Genomic DNA, 26437 nt, shown 5'->3' on the forward strand with positions numbered 1-26437 from the left:
TCGGGCTGGCCGCAGAGCTGCGTGGTGCGGGCCTGCATGGGCAGGCTGGGCTGGGTCAGGCCCGGGATGTTGATGGTGGCCTGCTGGTACAGCGCCGGCTGGTAGTTCAGCAGCGGCACAGCGCCCCCCGCTGACGGCACCTGGAAAAACGCAACGCAAGGCAAATCAGATAAAGCGCTCGCTGCATACCGTATGTGCAGAGCCAGGGCCAGGCATGCCCCATGAGGGCCTCCTGCTCCTACTGAGCTGGCCCGGGAGATTAGGCGATAAGACTGATGATGAAGGTATAGGCGGAAATCTCTCAGCTCAGGAGGCACCTCTCACAGGGCTGACTAACTTGACATCTCAAGAGAGGCTTAAAGAGGATCCGCTCATTATTTTTAGCCTTTTCTTAATCCACAATAATCACCATGACTAATAACGCCCACATCACCTATACGGAGTGTCGGTGTGCCGGTGACTGACCACCGGTGTGGGCAAGCCTGTGGTGGACTTATAGAGCGCCAAAACTCACATGTCTCATGGCGCTTTACAGCGTGTTAAATATTCAGAGAGAGCCCATGAGTAACAGGGGCGAGGGAAGCTCCCTAGAATTGGGGATACATATAGGAAGAAACCTCAGACAGATCCACGACTCGAGGGCCTAACCCATCTATCTGCCTAGGGTCAGTAACAGTACAGTAAGGTGTCTTTAGTGTCCGAAAGTTCAACTATATAGTAGTATAGTATAGTATGTACAGATCTGCCAACCTTGAAAGAATTTTCTGAGTACACTGAGACCACTCGCCCCACCCTCCCCGCGACCGCTCGCTAGCGGCTATGTAGTGCAAAATCAACTTCAGTGACAACTTCACTGAAACTGACGAAATGAGAGATCATGGAATTGTACAACCGTACTAGGATGTCAAAATGCGTGCCCGCTACGCAAAATGTGTACATGTTGGCAGGTCTGTGTATACCGTACTCTTTTGATCCCGTGAGGGATATTGGGCCTCTGCATTTATGCCAATCAGTGAATGAGTCCAGTGTACCTGGTTGTGCTGGTTGAGCTGGCTACTGAAGGTGACGGTGAGGTTCCCTGCGGCACCAGGGACCGTGTTAGCAGCAAACAAGGTCTTCCCGCTGTCGTACGAGCTGCTCCTGCGTTTGCAGATCTCCATGTTCTGGAAGCAGGACTTGACACTGCGAGGAAGTAAACCGTATTAACAATTATGTTATTTACGGCCACCTTTCTCAACGGTCAATATTAACAACAATGTTATTTATGATTGCCTTTCTCAAGGCTCAGTCACCTTACAAAATCAACTATAAAACACTCAGTCCGTCAAACAAACAATTTCAGGAGAAAAAAAACAGGCAATAAAATGACAAACTATTTGTATACATAATACAAAAATAATAAAACATCAGTAGGAGAGCAAGAGAGGTCAGCCACTTCCCCTCGCATGACTGCAGGCAATACATTCAGTCTGCAAATTCTTCTAATCTATAAACTAAGAGTTGTATTGAATTATCCAACCAAATAGTTACACAAGACAAGACACAATGTCTTGCACTCATCCCAAAATAAACACAGAAATACAGTTAATATATAGAGTATAATGAATAAAGCATTCTTGGTGCCCTTACTTGAGACAAAGAACCACTGTTCTGATAACAACACACCAAACCAACGTGCAGCTAACACCGCACGTAGCATTGTGTGACAGACTGACAGACAGACTGACGAATAAAACCCCAGATCCTCCCATTTCCCGGACGCCCAGACAGGTGGCCGTTACACATTGGTGGTGGTTAGCAAGGATCCACACTGTACCAGACAACTAAAGTTGGAGTGTTTTAAATAATACACCCTCCCCTCATAAGATATTAAGTGTTGAAATCTTTCTCAAATCTTGTCAAAGTTGTTTGGTGTTTGATAAAGCTCTATACAGACTGAAATGTGGAAAAAAACAGAACCCTGTGGACTGGAGCAAACCATCCAGTGACAGGGAAGGGGACTGCTGACAGGACTAAACCATCTGGTGAAAAGGGGAGGGCTCTTACTGGGAGCTATGTGGAAAGTCCAGGAGGTGGCTCATCGTGACGAACGGGTGGGCGAGGGTCTTTGAGGGCGTGATCCTCTTATCGGCGTCCAGCCGCAGCATCCTCTTCAGGAGGTCGATGAACTCCCGCCGGTCAGCCTTCTCCGCCAGCATGTCCGTTCCCTCCAGGTGAGTGGACAGGTTTACCTGTGTGGAGGGCAGAACCACGGCAGATGTTAATCGGCTCAACAGACACAGCGAACGGGTCAATATTAAAGAGATGGGGGGGGGGGGGGGGGTGCTATCGTCTAGGGGTGGTGAGAGATGGGAAGAGTAAATAAAACGACTCAACTTTAACTTTTACCTGCATCATGTCATCTAGGCAGTTGAAGATGTACTTCCGAGCCTCTTTGGACTTGATGCCCATCTCCGCTTCGTGCTCTAGCGGAGTCTGCACGCACGCACGCACACACACACACACACAGGAGAGAGGAACACTGATCAGTTCGAATGCTTGGAGATCTCTCACTACCACAGCGATAAGACAGTCCAGCGCGACAGTGGAATTCCCTTAACCGTTTTACTACACTTACTACTGGCGATGCGAAGAGCACTCATCCATTCAGTGGAGATACACTGCCCATACCACTGAATGGAGCAATTGTGAAGAATCAATAGAAATAGAAATCAATAGGAACAGACATTTCCATCACCAATACCAAGGGCCGATTAGAGCAATGCATCGACTGTCGTTCCACTTGCAATACCGGTATGCATTGCCCCATTCACTTCAAGAGGTTCTATTCAAATTTGCCAGTCGCCAGCCATGTAAATAGCAGTCACATCACCGGCCATGTGTGTGTGTGTGTGTGTGTGTGTGTGTAGAGCTCAAGGGTTAAGACTGACAAAGATAATCACCACAGAGGAACACACTAATGCAAAATCCAAATCGTGTGGAATCTCAAAAAACAGCAAAAGCTGCACTCCGAAGCCCGATAGTTGGTCTCGTTCAGCTCAATGGTCCCGACGGCTGTCTCTGACCTCTGACCTCTAACCTCTAGAGCAGCTAGGCGTCGCTCACCTTTAGCCTCCAGAGCGGGTAGCTGGAGTCGGGGCCCCTGTTGAAGAAGCGGCTGGTCTTGGTGCCGGCGCTCAGGAGGTACTCGGCTGGCAGACCCTGCGTCTGAGATATGTACCGGATCTGAGAGGGAACAGGCGGCCACATACATACCCAGTTACTACAAACTCTGATGGGCAAAGGAGCTCACAACTACAGTATTAAGAGCTGTCAAAACAGAATATACAACACCAACATGCAATGGTAGATGATATGTATGATTATGTGCAAGTATTTGAGCAGATAACAAGACGGTAACAATCTACATGTATGCCATATGCTAACGCTATATGTAAAACAGAAGGGAAAGTCTGCATGACTATCATACAGTAAATGTATATGTACAGTATGCGTATGTAATCTGTGTGATGTGTATGGTCCAGTTTAAGCACTGGAAGCACTCAGCAGCAGAGGATGCTGGGTAATGAGCGTTGAGCAGGAGCGATCGGAGGGACCCACCTGATCGTACTCCGAGGCGCCGGGGTAGAGCGGCCACCCCAGGAAGAGCTCGGCGATGACGCAGCCCAGTGACCACATGTCGATGGCCTCGCAGAAGGGCAGGCCCAGGATGATCTCGGGAGCCCTGCGGGTTTCCAAGACAACGTGAAACCACGGCATTGGCTGATGACATACTGTAGATCAACACTACACTAGGGGACCTATTTTTAATGTGGTCTAAAATCTAACTAAAGCTTCTATTCTATTCCACAGTCATTTCTTGTGGCTTAGCAGCATTGCGCATAAGCCACAGGACAGTGGTTTTTTTTTGCAAGTTAAAAGACACAAAACCATAATAAGACCATATTAACTGCCCTCCTGTATTAACCTGAAGACATTTAGCAAAACACATAAGCCGCAGCAAATAGTTGGGAAATGACGGTAAATCGATTTGAAAATGAGCGCTGCTCTGAAAGCGGTTCCACAGCACATGGTGCTGTTGTTGCTCAGAGGGTGCAAGTCTGGCGGTGTATTTGTGCAGTGCACACACACTGTGGCCAGGCCAGAGTTAATCATTAAAAGATGGATAGATCAGAATTAAACACTGGTTGGTTGCCTGCGATTGGCTTATTCAATTTCACCTCATGGGAAAGGCCTCGCTCTTTTCAGAGTCCCTGTCTTGACGTCGCTTCCCGCTATAGCGTAATCGCAGTTGAACTCGGGCCCATAGACTAACTCTGAACTTTACCCAGTATTTCAATTTGGGCCCTAGAAGTATCAATAATAAGGTCCGTCAGAGTTACAGTCAAAGAGAGCACATCTACTGACTGAGCATGCTGATAACAAGCTAGCTATGCTGTACTCTTCATCTGCTACCATGGAAAGAAGCAATGGCTTTGAATGAATAAATACATATTCATGGCCATAAATGATTTCAGAAGTGACACAGAGGATTTGCAGTTTGAATGTGTATGGTTAACCTGATTATTCCGTCTATTCAGTCTATTAATAATATTGCCATTTGTAGGTTATTTGACTTTTCTGTAAACTGCTCATGGTAATGTTAATCTAATGTTCACTGAAGTTAGTGCATGTCCCTTGGTACAATAGTGCCTGCTAAATATCATGAACACAAATCTGAAGTAGAGAGTAAAACCACGCCCTGCACTAAACAGCACAGCACAGGTACAGGAGTTCATGACCATCACAGACTCAAACCTGTTCCTCTTGTTGTGGGGTAAACTTGAAAAAAAGCCTGCATCATCACCACCATCATCATCATCACCATCATCATCATCCCATCCTTCACCTGTGCAGGTGCGGCTGACTCACCTGTAGTAGCGCGACTGCAGGTACGTGGAGCAGACGGCTTTGGAGACGTGGCTGGCGGAGCCGAAGTCTATGACCTTGACGCGGTACGGCTGGCGGATGGGGTCGACCAGCATGATGTTCTCGGGCTTGAGGTCGGCGTGGATGAGGCCCAGGCTCTTGAGCTTCATGAGCGCGGTGGCCACCTGCTGCAGCACGGGCCGGATGTGGCGCAGAGGCAGCGGGCTGAACTTGCTGTGCTTCAGGAAGTCGTACAGGTTCTGCTCCAGCATCTCGAACACCAGGCAGGTGTGGCCCTTGTGCTGGAAGCACTCGTACGAGCGCACAAAGTTGAACTCGTCCGCATTCTCCGCGCTCAGACACTTCAGGATGCTCACCTGCACACACAGGAAATGATGCGCATCGTCAGCAATGACCGGCGGTGTAGTCTATGGCCCATTCTCAACCTCTCTCCTCGATGCTCGGCCCTCCAGGCTCGTTCCCACTGATCTATAATTAACACTGGATAGACTATCCCATTGTTGCCGCCCCATCATTCACTATCTATACCAGTGGGAACGAGGAACAAGAAAGGAAGGGAGGATTGATAAAAAGACGAATGAGAGAGGCCCTATGTGATACGCAGGACTATGCAATATACACACTTAAAAACATCACCATCTCAGTATACCCACTTAAAACAGGCATGCTAACAACTACATCACAGTATATCCACGACAGGCAACTAGACTACACCACTGGTAAGGCCACCAGATCCTCACCCACCAAGAAGACTGTGGGCACAAGTTTTCAACCCAACTAAAGTGAGGACTCGTTGATGTGAGTGTGAGTCAGTCTCCAGTAATGGATAAGGGATGCCCTGATATACGGAATTAACGGACGAGGGGAGTCAACGAAGTTGTCCTCCGCCCAAGTTCATTAAGTCCATACGACACATCGAAGGCCATTATCCTGCTCTTCACGCAGTTGCAACTGTAGGCAACGGTCATGCATTTATGCCTTAAAGAAGCCGATTTTGTTCAGTTTGCTGGACATCTTTCTTTCGCCCCAGCAGCGATAACATGGACAGTTAGCATGTTTACAGTTCATTCCATTGTGGTGAAGCCTGCTTCCAGGCTGAACCATCATCCTACTACGGTTGTTGTAGCTACCATTCATCGGCATTGATATGGAACAGTGATCAAACTTTTTTTTTAACCAGATCTACTTCATAGGTGTCCCGTTATTCAGAATTAATAGCCAACCCACCAGCCAATCAGAAAAGAGTATGTCTTCTCTCCGGGCGATAACAGCAAGATAAGGCCGTATGTGAATATTATTAGAGGCAGAAGGAGAACTTCTCATGTGACACATTGAATACATTGTAAAACCCCCTTCTCAAAGTTCTGAAACACGCATGGAAACGGCTCACTCGTGCACCCCCATGGGAAAATCTGAGTCACGGGCTGAGTGGGGTCGGGGGTCGCGGGAGGGCCTATGGTCTCATCCCACCTACCTCTATCTGGCCTTGGCGTGCATATGAAGGGTGGTTTTTGAGGATCTTGATGGCCACAATCTCGTTGGTGCCACGCTTCCAGCACTTGGCCACCTGTCCGAACGTCCCCCGGCCCAGGAACTCCAGCACCTCGTAGCTGCTGGACACGGAGCACAGGATCTCGTGCTGCACCAGCTGGTAGTCGCCCTCGCCGTTGGAGCTGCTGCTCTTGGTGGTGGGGGCGGAGTTGGCGATGGACTGGGCCGTGTTGCCCCCGCCACCGGCGGCGCGGGCGGAGAAGGCCGGCGCCGAGAGCTCCTCCAGGATCTGGACGCTGCCGCTGCCGCTGCCTCCGCCGCTGGACGAGTCCACCTCCTCGTTCTTTCGCTTCACGCCGTACCTCTGCCCCCGGCTGCTGTGGGAGTCTCCGTGCTGGCTGCCACTGCCACCGCCGCCGCCGCCGCTGTTGTTGTTGTTGCTGTTGTTGTTGTTGCTGTTGTGGGAGGTGCGGGGGAGACTACCGGTGCTGTCCGCTGCCCGCACCACCACCTGCCCTCGGGAGGCCCCGGCGGGGGGGAAGACCAGGCCAGAGGAGTTGAAGGGCAGGGCGGCCGACGGCGTGAAGCCATAGGCCTGGCCCACGGCGCCGTAGGGCTCCGCCGACACCTCCCATGCACAGCTCTCCACCTTCATCTTCTTCACCCGGCAGAAAGCACTGGACGACACAGAGGGAGGAGAGAACACCTGCAGCTGGGAGGCCATGCCTAAACCTGCGGGAGGGGGGACAACCATGATGATGCAGGGAGTGTTTGGAAAGTAAAACCAGTGGAGAATGGTGGTGCATTTATAATCCTCTATCCAACCACCAATGCGCCACCGTAGTGAATATGTATTTATAACCCATCTCAATTGAGCATTTAAGAAACATATAACGTTACATGTATGCCCAACACAGATTAATATGTTACACATTAACTTAAAAGTTAATGTTTTGAATGGGATAGGACATTAGACGCGTAGCCTATTTGCCAAGACTGCATATTCGAAGCCCAATCTATATTCTTCATTAAACGCACATTCACCTGATATATTTTGACAAGGTGTGAATCAGATTGCACGCCTCACGATATATTAATTGGACCAATATATTTACAGAACTAGATTACACTCCGTTCGCAATACAGCACGTTCAATGGCGTCGATTTACAGGAACACTAGTGTTCACTGCGCCCCAGAGCAATCGTGTGAAACAGTTACCATTTCGACATTGCGCCAAGGGTTTCTGTTGAGTTGAGAATGAAAGGGTGGGTTCAATTTGACGTTTCGAAGGAAACATTTGGAAAAAAACAGTAGAGATGAGGAAATAGTCAGTTTGCTAGTGGGGTTTGGTGAGAGATACAGCAACGCTAGTCTAATGTTTTCCAGCGCAGTGGCTCCACCCTGCTGGTGGAAAACAACGATAGCCGGCTAAGCGACCCAGAGCTAACGTTACTGACATTGAGTAATTTCATGAAGTCGTATCACGCAGCAAAACGACAGCGTTATAATGTTAAAAATTAGAAAATTATAAATGGGGACAAAACAGCTCATACTCCTCTGTTTACCTACTGTCTTGCTATCTGTCATCCCAGCAGATTTCATAGAAAAGTAAGACTTCAACGTTCACAGCACTAGTCTGATACGGTATTTTTCCAGGCTACCCGACATACCTCAGAGACGATCCGTTTCACAGACCGCTTATAATTGCACGAATACAAAGCGTTCACAAAACCTACTTCAAATGGTTGTGCAATTAGTGTAATATGTAGCTAGGACAGCGTTAGATGACATGTTATTTAACGTTACAGTTAATTACCATCGCTGGTTAGCAAGCTAGCAGCAAAACCAAAGGACAACCCATGGAAACCAAAACCATAGAGAGGAATTTTCAACAAGATAAGGGGCCATATTTAATATAACGAAATCAAATGCGAAACAAAACATCATGTAGTAGGAAAGTATATATTTGCCCATACCTTTTTCCACGATGCGCAGTTATCTGTCGATAGATCAATCCGAGGATTAAATCCAACCGAGTTCGAAGGTTAGGCCTTCATTGTTAGGCTAGATCCCACGACAACCAACCGGCCCACGACAAAAACAGCTAAATCGGCTATTGTTTAGCCGAAGACACAGCATTAATGTCTCACAAAACGACGGCTTCTGCTCTACTCATTCCAAATGGCCGGTTCTCTCAAGCAGTACTCTGCTTTTCCGATGGAAACATTTCTTTTACTATTTCTCTCGAGAGTCGTTAAGCCTCCTTCCACCGGAACAGCAGAGATCTCGGCATCAGCTGCTTATGAGCGACTTCCTGAACTAGAACTCACCGCGCGTGCGCACGGCCCCTTCCCCCACCGAACACGTTTCTGAGCAGGAGCTGAGATTCAGGGTTACGCAACCTGCGGACGGCAAATCCCTGATAGGAAAAAAACAACCCTTATCGTTTATAAACGGCCCATGTTCACCAAGATTGACGTAAGAGACGAATTCATGACGAACACAACGCGCACTGACTTATACTGTGAAATCATGACTAAAACTGGTTATTTCAATAATGTAAAATGGATGATGTCACATGTTATATAGCCCTGTTATATAGGCCGGTTAAATAGGCCTAGGGTAATTGTGTCGTGATGTTCAATGTGGCAGTGGAAGTGCATTCATTTTTTTCTCCAAAACCTCCTGCAAACAGGATATTTTATTTAAAATGACTATGAAAACAGACATTTTGCAAATTCACACAAATGTTGGTGGAATTTGGGTGTTAGCTGTATGTCATCGATTCAATCATAATTAAAATCTTCATCGTGCTTGGATGTTTAAAGGAAAATATCTTTTTCACTGTTTTCAAGAAAAAAATACAGTACAATAAAATGTTCAGCATTTACAATACAGCATATTAAGATAAATCATAAATAAAAGTTAACTAATATCCATTATAATACAAAATGAACAAGAAGAAAATACACTGTAGGATCCCAAAGTGAGTCATACTCAGAGCTTCTATGGTGCACAGTCTGTTAAGCCAATTGGAGATTTAATTATATTGGTCACTAATCCCCTGCCAAGGACACACCAGGCTGACAGGCTCATGGGTAGAAGGCAGGCTGATAGCCAGGGCCACTAGGACATCTCCTCCAGCCACAGGCCTCTGGCCAGGGGGAGAGGAGAGGAAAGAGGAGGGGAGGGGGTGCCCCCCTATCCCTCACCACCAACAACTCTTTGTCAAATTAAAACTATATGTATAATGTTCTTACCTAACATGTGTCAAATGTTATACTGCAGTTATTCCAGGTCTGTGTGTTTGCAATGCAGGGGATGTTGATCGTAAGAACAGCAAACATCTGTACGAGTTTACCAACACAAGTCAGTGCTGGGGACAAAATAAAGCTGAACAGAATAACTATTTGCTGGGTGAATCCAAAACCTTGCTCACTACCAACGCAACACATGTAGCAGTAGTAGGTCACTGAAACAGGTACATTTCTAACATCTTTTGAGCCATTTGACAGTACAGCTTAATTCATGAAACTGGATTATGACAGAAACAAGCTGGAGTGAGCAGTGAGGGAGCAGTGAGGACATAGAGTAGGTCAATAGGAGTAGCCTGTCTGGTGTGGTTTGACATGCCCACAAACACCATGTCAGGTGTGAGGTCAGTTTGAAATCCTTAGTACACACTCACTGTAAGGCTGGTCGAACATGACTGTTTGAAACCAATAACATGATTAGCTTTAAAAGTACACTCACTTCTACACTTAATATGTTAACAGAGTTGCAACAGCAATTTACAAAAGTATACAAATGTTCCTTTGATTTCAAATGAAGGAATTATACAAAACACACATGTTCAGCTTGGGGGGTTGCAAGCTTCATGCTGTAGATTGTGTGTTCAATTCTAGGTTGTTGTGTTTTGTTGTTTGACTACTGTTTTTTTTTTTATATGTTGAGGTGCTTTTTTCACCGATTTGTAATCCCAGTGGTCAATTTACGAATTTCTGGAGGAAAAAAAGCCATTCTCCTCTATTCTATTATAAAGGAAATGAGTGGAACTTCCTGTGTGGACAAGTTGTTCTGACCAGTTCTTAGATGTGAAAGTGTTCGTTCAGTGAGTTTTCCAAAAGCACTGTGCCATTAACTCAATGTTGAGTCATTTGGACCAACAGACGCATGGGCAAAGTATACTTTTCATGAAGCAGAAGTTCTGCTTTTGATACATGTTTTAGAAAGCTGTACAGTATGTCTAGTAAGAGATATAAAAGATTAAATACCCAGTGAATCGTAAGACTTTTGCAAAGACTGCTCAGAGAACCTTTAAGCCCCTTGAGTAAGGCTTTCTGATTTTGATTCTTCTAGGACAGGTGCTTTAATTTCACCAGGTCAACAGAAGCTGTCTGTTATACAGAACTCAGAGAGAGAAGGCCTGACAATGTGAACATGATCCACCTGGAGCGGAACCGACCAGAGGAGTGTGGAAGGGGAAATATGCAAGTGTGTGTGTGTGTTTGTGTGTGTTTCTCAGTGGGAGCCCTGTAACCAGGCCTTCAACTCCTACCCATGAGCCATTGCCTGTGTGCGCCTGCTTCTCAGCAGAGCCCGGCAAATCATAGAAGGGGCCACACCTCACCTATCTACCTCACCCTCACCCTCACCTTCATTCACCTCTCCTCTCCTCTCCTCTCCTCTCCCCTCCCCTCCTATCCCATCCCCATCTCTCCTCTCCTCTCCCCTCCCCTCCTCTCCTCTCCTCTCCTCTCCTCTCCTCTCCTCTCCCCTCCCCTGCTATCCCATCCCCTCCATGGTTCAGGCGGGGCAGCAGATCTGCCGTCTTTGTGCATGTGGTTCGGGGGAATGGGAGCCCAATGTCCAGTCTCCTCATGTCTTTTCTAGCGGTGTCCGCGCGGCTGCGGCTGCCTCTCCCCCCCTTCCTCTCCTCGCCTCGCCGCGCCGCTCATTCCTGGGCTATGCTCCGCAGCACGTACTTCACCGTGTATGCAAACGCAGCGAAGCCCACGATCACAAACAGGTTGGCCAGCGCTCCGCCCAGTAGTCCATGGTTACGGTTGGCCTGGAGACCGGGGGCTGGGGCCGCAGCCGCCCCAGGTGCCAGCGGGGCGTGGCCGTTCAGGACGGGAGCCCCGTAGTGGGCGTGATGCCCGTCGCCGTTGGGGACGACATCGGGCAGAGGCAGAGCCTGGGGTCGCGAGTTCAGCTCCTCCAGAGCCTTCTGTTTCTGCTTGATCTCCTGGAGGTGACGCACACACACAAACATAAGGTAATTTCCCAAATATTAGCCACAGCCTTGCCACATTGATTTTGCAAAATGTCTTCAGCCATGAGGTTAATACACAGGGGTAGTTAATGGCATTAATATGGTTTTGTTTCTTTTAACTTGAATAAAACACTGTCCTGCGGCTTATACACAGGAAACTACTGTAAACACTGATCACACATACAGCCACTTAACCCTGAGGACAAACAATTACTCAGACGGCTTTCTTTCGGTCCACCAACATTGTTGCATACTCTCACAGAACTCAAACAGATTGAGCAAATTCATATTTGTGTGGTATGCTATTTGAGTCCTATAGATAACGTAGTGTGCACATGGGTGAAGATCTTCCTCTTTCTACCAGCAATGCAGAAGAATAACAAAAAGATACTAGATACTTTTTTTAGAATAGCTAGTCACCTGTGTGTGTGTGTGTGTGTGTGTGTGCTGTGTAATGGGGGCTTACCTCAACCACTGTTGGAAACAATTCACAAAACACTTTGTCCTTCAAGTTGAATGCCAGACTTTGGGCAGAGAGCTGTCGTTTCTGTGGTAAAATAACATAAATAAATCATTACCCTGGTAGGCAAAACAACTGTAATTATGTATGAACTTCCTGTATTCAGTCAGAGAAAACACTTGGAAAATTAGCAAAAATACACATTTAGAAAATCATATATAATAAGAATATAACTCATGAGAATATAACTCATGGATAAAAGAACACCACTCTTCAAATCCTTAATAGTAAAATGTGAGCAAGAAATCTGATAGCATCTAATTATCGCAAAAATGCATTTAAGAGCGGTCATCTGAAGTGGTCATCTGCTGGGCCAGGCTCACCGTGTAGTCGGACGTCTCTATGCTACCCAGAGTGGGCCCTTTCTCCACCATGAAGCTCAGCAGTCCAGTCAAAATGGTGGACACGGACCACGCGGGGTTCCAGGTATCCGGGTGGAAGTCAGTGATGGAGAGGCATAACCTAAACACACAAACAAACAAACAAACAAACAACAATGCTTCAGACAGCCCAGAGGAACAGAAAACCAAATGTAACGGTCTCAGAAAAATGGTATGGATCCATGGTCCATGTGACAAATCCAATATCATTATTAATTTTCTATATAGATGGTCATCCATTTTTAAAACAAATTAAATCTTTGGCTGTTGTCTTGTGCATCATCAACAACAATGATCCAAAATATTTGATGTCATTGTTGTGATTGGGTTGAGAATGGTAAACGATCTGAGGGGTATTTCACAAAGGCAAATTTAAAAATCCAAGATACGTGATAAAGCGAGGCTTGACATAGCATTTAATAGTCATCCTAGCTCAACTCTTCTCACCAACGCTAATCCAGGATGGGTAGTATGACTAGGACAAGCCAGGTGTCAGCAATTCAGGATACACGCGCGTTGTCATTTCTCCCCCAAAGAACTCACGGTTGGAATAAAAAAAGAAGTGGAAAACAGGCCCATTCACACAAAGTGAACAACCGCTTTTGATATAGACTATCTACGAGGCTTCTTCTGTAAAACAGCGGGAGTAGGTATGGCAGATGAACTAAATGCAAATTTACATTATGCAACCCCTTGTAAATGCTTCCTTGTCTCGGCATGCAACCTCATTAAAGAAAGCGCTTGCCACTGCAAAGATGGACATAGTATGGCTATATATACCTTTATATTGTCTTTAGAACCAAATTAGTTGAAAACACCTTCGAAAAATTGCCTTTTCACTTCCAAATCAATTACTACAGTAGGCTATTCATCAAACGTCTATCAACAAAAGAAGCAAACGACGAGTATGTTAATCATTATAAGGCTACCATAATTAAAATGACAACAATATGGTATTAGGCAGACAATCGGTTGCATTTTGTGAGTAAATATATGTAACAAATAGCAATAAAGCTCTAAGAAAAATGCACATGGAGATCTGATTTAAATGGCAGTTAGCTGAACCAATAAGACAATATAATTACCATTAGAATTAATTTAGCTTGGCTGTTAGCCTGCTCGGGACCAGGATGTGTGCAGAGAATAAATCCCCATGGCAACTTATGTGGCATCTCTTTTGTGAAACATACTGACTCAAGGCTAAATCCATCCAGGATAACCAAAAATCTCAGCTCAATTCCTTATCTAGGTATTGTGAAATATCCCTCTGATCAATCTGTCACATCTAGTCTAGTCTCATGTAGTCTTCAGTTTTGGGTCCTCTTGCAGCAGAAATGTGATCGCAATGTATAACCAATAAACTGGATTCCCAGTGAGCACAACTATATACAACATGCCAGGGCCCACATGCTTTAGAACATACAGGATTATATGTTGAGATATTTGCCGTTAATGAGATCCTTACCGTGTGTTGCACTTGAACCTCCCGTTCGGTGTGATCATATAGATGCTGGGAGGCTTGAAGGGGAATTCCCGCGGGAATATTAATTTGCCATGGTAATAGCCACCTACACAAATGAGACAACACACAACAAAGACAACACAATAGGAGTTACCGTCTAGCAGCAACATGCCCTCCTTTTCTGAGTGCATTAATGTGGACATGACCTGATGACTGAACGAATTTGTTATTCATTTAAGAAGATTATTATATGAAAGAGATCATGTATGGATGTATGCACAGTATGTAACAAAACTGTACCAAAACATATGTTACAAATCAGGGTGTGAATGAAACTATTGTTGCACTGTAAGGTTGAAGCACATTCATTTCAGTTCAGTTACCTTCATATGGTGTTTTCTCAGGACCTCGAACTACATAATGCCTAAAAGAAAACAAAATACACTACAGTGAAGCCTACAACACAATACATGAGATGCTGTTTTGATACAATGCTGGATTGCTTTACATTTTATGACATGTTACCCATGGCTCAATCATGGTGACTGCTCTATTAGTGATCCAATGGTCAAAGTGACCCAAATATCGGTTAAAATAACAAACAAACATGAAGTGACAAAAGTGGTCATTTTCAACAGATTGGCTAAGTGTTTGCCTACATGATCATGACAGCAACCCCACAGAGTGAAATAGGCGAATTGAACAAACTGTACCATTCCAGAATGTTGGAGGGCAGAGGTTCCGCACAGATATAAGGCACAGGGTCTTTCTTGATTCTGAGGTAATCCTGCTTCAGTCTCTGTGTTGCTGTGGTCGGCGCCCTCTTGTTGGCATTGCCGTTCATCTAGGCCAGAGGTAAAGACACCAGTGTGAGGTTTGTCCAAATGGGGACAAAATAAACACAACACAGTGTTAATCTGTGCAAGTCTACCAGCAGAACAGAGAATGTGGGTCATGGGTCTCAAATCTGCAGCATGCTCGCTGATTACACCTCAGACATAATCTTTCACCCTCAATCTTCTCCATTAAATCTGTGATAGGTTTGCTCCAGATGGACCAAACCACATTGACCCAGACACTCAACAGCAGCAACACTCTACAACACATCCTGTTTTATATCCGAGTCTTGTCTTTCTTTGTACAAAGGCTTAATCTGGCTCTGGATTATGTAATGTATCGATCATTCTATTTCACTGAATATTGTCACTAGCATTTCACACTCATTTTAGTGCAGTTAACATATATGCAGCAGGTATATTCAGAGTTGTAATGTAAACAAAAGTTTAAACTCCAACAGACAACGATTAAGGCCAAATAAGACTGAGGACTCAAATATAACAGTAGCTGCTAGCGTACCTCTGCCTGAACAACACACCTTGTGACATCAGGCTACATCAATCGCACAAACATGTCGCTGATTACACCATGTTTCACATCATACATCAACAGAAAGACATAATGTGGGTACAATCAACGTTTCTAGAACAAACGTAGTGTTGTTAAGAGCATAGGGATAAAAAATGACGTGCTCCTAAATGTCGTTAGTAATGTAGTCGGTCGTTGCGTACAGCTGTCAGAGGGAGGAAATACTTCACCATGTCAAAACAGTGACGTTATGATCAATATGCCTCCGACGCAACCAGATACCTAAATCACACAGTGTTGTTTTACATTGTAGGATATTGCGCTGGTTGGTCTGCCTGTTATTGAAGATAGGATTAACCGAGGACGTTTTCACACAGTTAGCTAAGGCTATTCTTGACTATCAGCTGTGTGCGAGCTAGTTGAACTGGCTATCGTGCTAACATTAGCTAGGGGCTAGGTATCGTTAAGCCAACTGGAAAGGGTCACCAAGTAAAGTTAACGGTTTATTTATTTGACCAGTAATGCATCACCTTTCTCCCATATGCTGCAAGAAAACAATACTATACTACCAGTCTGAAAGGTAACTAATATACGCATCTCAGTGTATCAGCAACTTAAACTTGTTGCCTAAAAACCCAAACGACTCCGCGATAATAGCTAGCTTTCCTAGTTAGCTAGAGGGTCGGCTAGCTCTGTCGCCGACTCTCTGCTAATGTTAGCTACGTTAACTTAGCCAGGATAGTTAGCGTGAGAGCTGACCAATTAACGTTAACTGCCAAAACTTAAAATCAGTTTCAGAATTACCATATATTCTGCACAACTAGAATGACCTAAATATGCTTAAATCTGACAATAGACTGTCATATTTACATCAACCAAGCCAGTAAACATCTGCCATCATGAGTTTGAAGCAGCTTCACAGCTTAGCTAACTTAGCGGACATTACTTGATACCGCTACAGTTAGCTGAAATGCCTCTGCTTCACGGTTATTTGGATGAGTAACCAATGAATGTGATTTAAGAAAAGTTAATGTGATTTATTACCTTTACAGATTCCAGAAGAAGTCTGTCGATGGCTAGACCAAGCGCCAGACTATGTCAAATCCGTGATACAAATATGAAGCCGACACAACACAGCAACTGACTGGCTTCTTACTGCATTTCACTTTCCTCACAGCTAGGGGGAGATATCCTTACAACAAACAACAGGCGACTTAGATCAGTTTGTGAAGAAATGGAAAAAGGTTTCAAATGATATATTTAGCACTAAAGTATTACAAAAGTGTATGTATGATTATATATATGATTATATATGATATAGATTTAGGAACAGTCACATAATTTTGTACAAATGACCTTTTGAGTCTTGAATTAGTTTAAATGAAAAGCAAACAACAGTCAAGTTAGCTGGTTTGAACCAATCATAGACTGTATATACAGTCTATGGAACCGGAAGCTTAGGCGTAGGCTACAGCTGTCACACTATAACAGAGGTGAATTCCACCACAACACACCTCTAGTGTTCAAATACACTCACAGGCATCATTTCATATTACTTCAACACAGGGCTGTACGCTTAGCTTTTTCACTAGGAGATTATCTATTCTTCTAGGCCACAGTGGTCATTCTGTTCTTCAGACAGGACTAGGAGGGAAGTAGCCAAGTCTGTTTTCTCACACAAACTTCCTTGCACTTGCAGGGAGATGAACTGAAGCACAGTCATTATCTGGGACACCACCTCGTGCCTCATGTCTGCCCAGCAGGGCCGTAGCTAAAATCGAAGCCTGTGGGCTACATCCCAACAAATGTGCCTGTTATGTTTCAAGGCCCCTTATCAGTATGCATTGAATCTCCGCAGTGTGACCCTGTAGGGCCTCATATAGGCTGACGGGATGTTTAACTACTGCGCCTGACACACAAAGCAAACACCATGTAGGCTACATAACCGGGTGGCCTGACCCAGTTTGTTCCCAGTATACCAGTAACTAACTAGTAAGGATTTTTTATAATTTTGTTTTAGGCTATTTATTATTTTTTTTAGATTTATGGGCCCAGTTTCCAGAAATGTACAAGCAGATGATGGCCAGATTTTGAAAACGTGTGTGAATATGTATGGAAGTAGGCTATGTATGTCACATCATTTTCTTTTTTTTTTTGAGTCTATGTACATGTGGATAAATATGATACAGCACTAAATATGGATGTAGCACTGTAGTTGCTGTGACAATAGAAATCCCCAGAGAGAATTAGCTAGCCTGGATCAAAGATATGGGTGCAGCAAGCCACCAGTTTCTTGCTTCTATATTTAGTGAGATGGGAACTAACACTTCCCTTAGAGTTATAATATATTTAGAAGCCTCAAAGTTCAGAACCACTGCTTCACATTCAGTTACTTTAATCATACCTGGTATACTTCAGTAAATGGTTTAATACCAAGATGAAGGATAAAACCTGGAGAGTATATGTTTTGCTCATCTCATGAACTTGTCCAAGTAAGCCAGTAAGCCCCCCCTCCACACACACACACACACACACACACACACACACAGACACACAAAATACACACACATGCAATGCCCATAAAGAGCATTATTGATGTCACAGTCATTTTTTATGCAGCTTTCATTGCTATCATACTAAGTTGGTGTCTTACATCACACATTCACCCTAGAACCTTTGGTTTTAGGTGTATTACTTAAGCTTGCCGAGTTGATATCACACACTGAGTAATTTGCACCCTTATCTACTGTAATACAGGCTGTGCAAAGGACAGGAATATATTTGCACCACTAGAGGGCGCACAGCCATATTTCAACTCAGAGGCGAAGGGCTCTGCTTCAAATCAAAGAACTTTCACATGATGTTATATGAGGGACACACATTACATTAAGACTCAAGCGCAGCAGTTAATTCAGATGTACATTCCCAGACTTCATCTCTGCTCAGGGAACTACGTTTTAAAAAAAAGGAAAATCATCCCAAAACAGGTGTATTTCGACATTTTGTGTCTTCACTTTATGTTCTCATTATTAGACAAAAAAAAAAAAAAAACAGTTTACATTTTTAATATCATGTTTAAGAAAAAGTAGCAAGTCCACGTGCTAGACCGCACAACCTATAAGTGCATTATACAAATCCTATACAATCTTAAATCTAGCCACAGGACTTTGCAATAATAAAATGTTGAGTGCATCGCTGAAAAGAAAACTAGACATCCTAATAATTTTAGGACAGTAGTTCGTTTAGTATCACTGATTGCTGTGCATTACCCTTATTCAGTTACAAGAATGTAGACTAGAGGAATGATAAAGTGAAGGTCCTGATCTGTATGCATAAACTACACACACACACACACACACACACACACACACACCTCACATGTCCCATGATCTGTGATGCTCACACATATAGAACTCAGACTCTCCTGCGTTGTCCTACATCTCTTCACCCACATATCCCAAGACTCCAATCAACAATCGAGGGACACTGACAAGGTGCAGTTGTTTGGGTGGTTTCCATGGCAACACTCCTCAAATGTGATAAAGGTGTCTAAGCGCGGTAGGCTACTCGGTGGCTGGGGCGTCCTGGGAGATCTGGAAGGGCCGGTTCGTCCTATTCAGCTTTTGGGGGAGGGGAGCCGCCAGGTCCGAAAACTCCCCAGGGACGACAGGGGGCGGGGTGACATCTGCAGCAGGGACATTGGTGGCAGAAGAGCTCAGGTGAGTGGGAGAGATTGGGATAGACTTCCAGGAGAAGAACATAGTGCATGGTGCTTACAGCTAGAACCGGAAAGATTTCAGTGAATTGTGAAACCTGTGAAGCTGTTTTTAATATATTCACCTACCTCAAGGTTTCATATACAGTATTTCTGTAATTAAGGTTCACTTAAAGAGGCTCTATGCCTCTGTGCAACGACGTGAAAGTGAGGTGTTTACTCTCACAAAATAAAAAAGATGTGTTGGAAATAACACATTGATGTGTTTAGGTAAGGACAACACAGGTTGTGTTGGAAACAACACAATTTGTGTTATTTTCAATATTGTGTAACAAAAAACTAAAGCAATGTGTTGGAAACAACACAAACTGTGTTGTTGTTACATAATCAATGTGTTAATTGCAACACATGCTTTTTGAGAGTGTTCCCTTGCATTGACATGTGTTAGTCTGAGGCAGCTAATACATTGTCACTGAATGATTGTAGGCCTATTGAAGCAAAGAGAAGCCAATAACACCATAACCAGCCCAGCAACACACTTCCATTCCTACTCCATGCCCCAATCCCAGTGCCACACCAAAACCCAATCCCAGTGCCACACCAAAAACTAATCCCGGTGCCACACCAAAACCCAATCCCAGTGCCACACCAAAACCTAATCCCGGTGCCACACCAAAACCTAATCCCAGTGCCACACCAAAACCCAATCCCAGTGCCACACCAAAACCCAATCCAGACGCCAGCAGGGAAATGCCACTCACTCGGTCCAGGAAATCCTTCCGCTTTACCCTCGGTGGAGAGACGGGACTTCGTGTGTCAGCTGTACAAAACAACAAGGGTATAGTGTGAAGTTGTCTCCATGATCATCCTCCTGTCTGTCAAATACAACTGGGACACCTCGCTCTGTGTGAACGCTGTGATGTCACTGCATGTCAACCTTAACTCAGAGTGCTCACAAACACAATTTAACATTTCTTTGGGAGCATTGCTACAAGAGGAATATATGTACAAATGTGCATGTTAGCGTTCAGGGCTTTCAGGTTAAGTGTTCAGAGCTGAGGCCTATCTGTAAGTGCTTTGTGTGTGTCTAAATTGGATAGGGGGTATTTCAGGTCAAGCATTCAGGGTTGAGGCCTATCTGTACAGTAAGTGCTTTGTGTACAGTATGTCTAAATTGGATAGGGGGCATCTGTAGACCAGTGGCAAGTTTGAGTCTGGCCTGACGTAATTTCTTGTATCCTCATATCTCTTCTTTTTACATCATGTGCTCTCTCTACAGTCCTATCAATAACAGCTAGAAAAGACCCACACATACATCTAAGAAGTTGATTTGAGTGTCTTGCCTGTCCATTTTAAGAGCTCTTTTCCAGAACTCTATAAATCCATTTTAGAAAACATGAATAAGCCATGTTATTGTGCATTTCCGTTCTTATCAAAAGTGCAGTTGTGTTGTTTTGATTGAATACATATTAATCAAATAACAATAACCTAATAACCCAAACAACAAAAAAGGCTTATGAAAATGCATTAAAATAGTCAATATAGCATTTTGGAAAAGAGATCTTCATAAGTTTTGTGACATTTGAAGATGCTAGTGAGTGACAGTGAATGGTTTCATAATGTCACTCTTTAAATAACACCAATGGCAAGTTCTTGAGTGTTTTGTCTTCTTGAGATGATTGCTCCCGCCACCATTATCCCCACATATAGAGTATAGAAATGCCAGAAGCCTTCACCCAAAGCCCAATAGAGAGATTGAGAAACCCAGATTCAGAATGAGAGAAAAGAAGCAGACTATGACAGAGGAGTTTCTTTTTTTGTTTTTATTTTTGTTCTCTTTCTCAGCGTCTCCAGGACTGAGGGAAAGGTGTGTAGAAGTTTTCAGTTGAGTGTGAAATTACACACATGTAAGATGTCTCCAAAACACAGACAATCATCTAACAAGTAAAAGAGAGACTGTCTAGACAGGTAGAGGAGAGCGCAGAACAGGAAACAGTTGAGCAGTTAAAAGTGGACAGAGTTTGATCATATTTACAGCATGTTAATGGAAGCTCGCTTTACACCCAAAGACATGACACATTTTTATGGGCTGGTCCTTTACGGTGACTTCACAACTAAGACACCATAGTGGTTCAGCCTCACCACTGTTATCAACTACAGCTCAAAAAGGACAAAAGCTCTTTAAGAGTCACTTAATTACATTTTTAGAGTATTCAATATTTTTGGGGTGAAACATTCTGGGTGGTTAATGACCAAAATGAACCACAAAGACGTTCTTTTCAGGGGTGTTTGTCAAATTGAACTGAAATGTTATGTTTTTGAAAATAGTGGAGGTAGTTTAATTCACTGTCTAAAAAAAGAATACTGTATCTCCCACTGGATGTGCTACATCTCTTACCAGAGCCATTTCATAGTGAGAATGTTTCTGTTTTTACCATCATCAAACACCATCTATGGACGTACATGTACGTCATTCTACCAAAGACCAGATGTTCTGCTAAGCTTTCATACAAGTAGAGTAAACATGAGTTTAAGCATAAAGTTAACATTACCAGTTAACTTAGAAATCAACTGGAATCATGGCAAAGGAAATCATGCAGTTTAACAAGATGGTAAGCTTCTGTGTTGTTGACAGAAATGGTCATGCTTATAAAACAGTCTTAACAGCCGAGAAAGGAGATGTTCCGCTATCAACTCAAAAGGAACATTCTGGTCTGTTCAGAGAACAGCATGCTAAATGATATTATTGATTAAGCTCCGATGTGGCAAGACAGACGTTGCTATTGATATCTGGGTTTGCGCTGATGTGTATGTAGATTTAGACAGCCTCATATACTGATAATGGTAAAGCATAGGACTACACAACCTACAAAGAGTTTAGTATGAAATATATCACCAGGAGAGTCTGACAGTGCGGAGTATCATCAGGGTACCTCCACCCATGCAATGCAAGGTATCAGGAAAATACTGAGAAACGTGTGTCAAATTGATATAAAAACACCAAATGCCATCAGCCATAAGCATTCAAGGGCCATAAAAATATAGGTAATCATCACTACTATCTCTATAAATAAATTAGACCATCTCTAATTTTTAAACATCTCTAATTGGAGCTCTAGTGCTGTATTGGTATGTACTGTAGTTGAGGAGGACTCTGCAGGAATGAAGCACAATGCCAGTCTACTGTGTGCTGTCAATGCAAGGCCAATACAAAATATACCTATTCAATGCAAAACATTATTCGATACGGTAAGGAAAACAAACAAGCAAACAAACAAACAAACAGACAGACAAAGAAACTAAAGAAATCACAGGAACACAGCTGTTCTGCACATGTAAGTGACCATTGCACCAGTCCTCTGGGTAGAAAAACTAAACAAATATAAATAAAAACATCATGACAGACAAACCATTTTTTCTAACCACATAGAAATAAAATTATAAAAAAATAATATCAATATAATACTGTATGAAGGAAAAGTGCACACAGTTGCATTACAAAAACAAACAAACAACCAAAAAAAACGACGCTTCCATGTTCTAGCATTTTGTTGTGAAATTATAGCATCCTTCTGCATTCTCTCTCTCACTCTCTCTCTTTCTCTCTCTCTCTCTCTCTCACTCTCTCTCTCTCTCTCTCTCTCACTCTCTCTCAGATAGGTCTCATGAGCGGGAGTTCCTGACCACGCACACAGCCTTCTGATTGGCTACTGAAGGTTCTCCCAGGTCTCCGTGAGGCCTAGCCACAGCTGCAGCCACGTTAGCCACTCTGGGTTTTTACGACGTGAGGATTCCGGACCCTCGCAACGACACACACACACACACACACATCACCGGAACGACGCCACTGGACATCATATGACATCATGCCACTGATAACAGCTATACACAGTTAGAACAGTTTCACAGGTTTTCAACACCCCCACCCACTGAAGGAGGGGGGCTACTTTGAGTAACAGTCTTTTTTTTTTGTTGGGGGGGGGGGGGGGGGCATCTTCTGCTCATGGCCTGAGGGGTGGATCTGTGTGTGTGTGTGTGTGTGTGTGTGTGTGTGTGTGTGTGTGTGTGTGTCAATCAACACGCAATTAATGCAATAGACTCAATAGGCTAACTCATTTTTTTTGGCTATTTCATGGCTATTTCTGGAGGGGCTTTGGAGGGCTGTCTCAGCCTCTCTTGTAAACACAAGTACAATCTGCCTCATTTAATTCTGGTTTTCACAGGAGGCTGCTGACCTCAGGGTCATTTTATAACAATACTGTTCGGAAATACTTCTCAATCGGACTGATGGTTTGCTTGTTCTCGGATGCTAATGTTACCTACAGCACATTTGAAAGCAGGAATGCAAACTCTGAACCCAAGAGGCAGCTCCTGTGGCTGTTTAGTTAAGGACTGTATCACACATCACAGCATATGCTCCACACCTGGCCAGCACTGTATAGAGCTCTTATAATGACCAGGGAAGGGTCAGCTCCAGCCAGTGCGTACACACACATACACACACACACACACACACACACTCCAGGACAGGTGAGTGTGTTAGAGTGATGCGGCTGACAGGCCTGGCTGACAGAGCTAAGAGGACAGGTGTGTCTCTGCCAGCCGATCTCATATGTGTCACAACACTGGTTGGGCTCCTTGCTGGTCAACGCGAGGCTACTTTTACAGCCTTGGGCTCAGAGAGACCATGCTCTCCCTTCAACTAGTGCTGCACGGATTTACAAACAACTGTGGACAGAATCTATTGTTTTGCTTCAGCTACAAGGTGTGCCCCCTCAATCTCCACCCCACTGGGTCTTGACTCCCACCACACCCCCTAGTGTCGCCCCCCAGAGGCCGGGCCGATACTAGCACTCGTCTATGGTGAGGCAGATGAACTCCTGAATGCACTTCCTGTACTGCTGCTCTGTGGGGCTACTGCTAGAGTAGTGACCTGGGTGGCCGATGGGTCCCTCCGACTCCCGCATCTCCTCGTTCATCCGCGCTAACCGCAACCTGGGGAGGCAAAGAGAGGCAAAAAAAATCATGAATCATGATTTCATAATGTGTGTGTGTGTGTGTGTGTGTGTGTGTGTGTGTGTGTGTGTGTGTGTGTGTGCGCGAGTGAGTCTGTGCATGTGAACTGGTGTGACGTGCGTGTGAGACGAGTGTTTCCAGGTGTGTGTGTAACTCACAGGGTGACGATGTCGGCGTTGGCCGCCTGCACTGCGATGCTCAGGGGGTCCTGGCCGTCCTCGTCTACCTCGGTCTGCGAAGCTCCTCGCTTCAGGAATAAAGACACCTGCCTGCAGGTGTACACACACACACACACACACAAGAGAGAGAAAAGGTCACAAGGGTCAAAGGTCAGAAAGAGAGGCTGTGTCTAAAACTTGTACACTTCAGATACTTAGTTTAAGCATATAGTGTGTGTGTGTGTGTGTGTGTGTGTGTGTGTGTCTCACCCTGTGTGGCCCAGGCATGTAGCATGGTGCAGAGGCCCTCTTCCCCTCATGTCTCTCTGGTTTACATCAGCACTGTTCTGCAGCAGGAACTCACACGCTACCAGAGATCCCTGAGACAGAGAGAGAAAGAGAGAGAGAGGGAAGAGAGGGAGGAGAGAGAGGGAGGGAAGGAGACAGACACAGAGAGTGAGAGAGAGAGAGGAGAGAAGAGACAAGAAGAGAAAGAAAGGAAAGAGAAAAAGAAGGGGAGATACGGATTAGGGATTGATAAAGACAGAGTGTGATTAGATGAATACATCTATTACATAACAGAGTGTGATAAGAGTCCCTGTGTCTTTCTAGTGAATCAGTCTGCACATTTGATATGATTTCACATCTCTTTATAGTGAATCAGTCTGCACATTTGATATGATTTCACATCTCTTTATAGTGAATCAGTCTGCACATTTTATATGATTTCACATCTCTTTAGAGAGTCTGCACATTTAATATGATTTCACATCTCTTTAGAGAGTCTGCACATTTGATATGATTTCACATCTCTTTCTAGTGAATCAGTCTGCACATTTGATATGATTTCACATCTCTTTCTAGTGAATCAGTCTGCACATTTGATATGACTTCACATCTCTTTATAGTGAATCAGTCTGCACATTTGATATGATTTCACATCTCTTTCTAGTGAATCAGTCTGCACATTTGATATGATTTCACATCTCTTTATAGTGAATCAGTCTGCACATTTGATATGATTTCACATCTCTTTATAGTGAATCAGTCTGCACATTTGATATGATTTCACATCTCTTTATAGTGAATCAGTCTGCACATTTGATATGATTTCACATCTCTTTATAGTGAATCAGTCTGCACATTTGATATGATTTCACATCTCTTCATTGAATCAGTCTGCACTTTTGATATGACTTCACATCTCTTTAGAGAGTCTGCACATTTTTTTTTTTTTTTAAAGTATATATTTGGGGCTTTTGTGCCTTTAATTTTGACAGGAAAGTAGAGAGAGACAGGAAGCGAATGGGTGAGAGAGTCGGGGTGGGATCCGGAAAGGACCACGGGGCGGGAATCGAACCCGGGTCGCCGGCGTGCGGTGCAGGTGCCCCAGCCAGTTGCGCCACGACTGGGGCCAGAGTCTGCACATTTGATATGATTTCACATCTCTTTAGAGAGTCTGCACATTTGATATGATTTCACATCTCTTTAGAGAGTCTGCACATTTGATATGATTTCACATCTCTTTATAGTGAATCAGTCTGCACATATTGTGGCGGTGATGCTGTTCTGTAGTTCTGTGACTGCATGTTGTGTGTTTGTCAGGTTGAATTCTGGGTAACGCAGTGCGTCTGTTCTCACCCCCGTGACGGCGTAGATGAGCGCGCTCTTGCCGTCGTCCTCCTCGCTGACGGCGTTGACGTCCGCGCGGTGCGCCAGCGCCTCGGCCATGACGGGCAGGTTCCGCAGGAGCGACGCCCTCAGCAGGAGCGCCCCCGGGTGGAGGTTGCGGAGGTCGCGGAGGTCGCGCGGGTCCTCGGGGTCCGACGCCTCCGATGGCTCCGACGGCTCCATCTCCACCTCGCCGCTCGACTCTTCAGAGTCTTCACACTCTGAAGGTCAAAGGTCAGGGTGGACACAGGCAGGGGAAGGAGATGGTTGACATGTTTATTCAGGTGTTTTGAAAGTCAATCAATGGGTGCCTCTCATCTTTTATTCATTCATCCTTCCTTCCTTCCTCTGTCCTCGTCCTTACTGATATACATAAAGAATGATGGGTCGGTAACAATGGGATAGTCTATCCAGTGTTAGTTATAGATCAGTGGGAACGAGCCTGGAGGATCGA

The 26437-nt window shown here is 44.5% G+C and overlaps 3 protein-coding genes across 6 annotated transcripts in view; all 3 read right to left on the minus strand.

The window, feature by feature from the left end:
* Positions 1-8722, minus strand: part of hipk1b (homeodomain interacting protein kinase 1b) — a 14813-nt gene extending 6091 nt beyond the window's left edge. For 2 of the 4 annotated variants that reach the window (XM_062545399.1, XM_062545397.1), the window contains exons 1-9: positions 8398-8722; positions 6404-7152; positions 4912-5285; positions 3601-3724; positions 3106-3225; positions 2389-2475; positions 2047-2231; positions 1032-1182; positions 1-140 (exon numbers count right to left, since the gene is read on the minus strand). The exon at positions 1-140 is cut by the window's left edge and continues 47 nt beyond it. In XM_062545399.1, coding sequence (XP_062401383.1) covers positions 1-140; positions 1032-1182; positions 2047-2231; positions 2389-2475; positions 3106-3225; positions 3601-3724; positions 4912-5285; positions 6404-7144 — 1922 coding nt within the window. In that variant the 5' untranslated portion in view covers positions 7145-7152; positions 8398-8722. Of the gene's footprint in view, positions 141-1031; positions 1183-2046; positions 2232-2376; positions 2476-3105; positions 3226-3600; positions 3725-4911; positions 5286-6403; positions 7153-8397 lie in introns of all 4 variants that reach the window. The other 2 variants (XM_062545398.1, XM_062545396.1) reach the window with 1 other exon arrangement.
* A 2453-nt stretch (positions 8723-11175) lies between these two features.
* On the minus strand, positions 11176-16592 carry LOC134092505 (ubiquitin-conjugating enzyme E2 J2). Its single transcript, XM_062545401.1, has 7 exons — positions 16468-16592; positions 14772-14902; positions 14442-14482; positions 14062-14164; positions 12540-12678; positions 12163-12243; positions 11176-11669 (listed from the first exon to the last, which is right to left on the minus strand). Exons 2-7 carry the CDS (start codon positions 14900-14902, stop codon positions 11376-11378), a joined length of 789 nt encoding a protein of 262 aa, XP_062401385.1. The 5' UTR covers positions 16468-16592; the 3' UTR covers positions 11176-11375.
* Positions 16593-18022: 1430 nt separating this feature from the next.
* Positions 18023-26437, minus strand: part of acap3b (ArfGAP with coiled-coil, ankyrin repeat and PH domains 3b) — a 94752-nt gene continuing 86337 nt past the window's right edge. Inside the window, exons 20-25 of the mRNA XM_062545402.1 lie at positions 25954-26204; positions 24583-24692; positions 24313-24423; positions 24072-24133; positions 19900-19958; positions 18023-19108 (exon numbers count right to left, since the gene is read on the minus strand). Coding sequence (XP_062401386.1) covers positions 19040-19108; positions 19900-19958; positions 24072-24133; positions 24313-24423; positions 24583-24692; positions 25954-26204 — 662 coding nt within the window. The 3' untranslated portion in view covers positions 18023-19039. The remainder of the gene's footprint in view (positions 19109-19899; positions 19959-24071; positions 24134-24312; positions 24424-24582; positions 24693-25953; positions 26205-26437) is intronic.

This window comes from Sardina pilchardus, chromosome 9 (genome assembly GCF_963854185.1).
Source record: "Sardina pilchardus chromosome 9, fSarPil1.1, whole genome shotgun sequence".
Taxonomy (NCBI): domain Eukaryota; kingdom Metazoa; phylum Chordata; class Actinopteri; order Clupeiformes; family Clupeidae; genus Sardina; species Sardina pilchardus.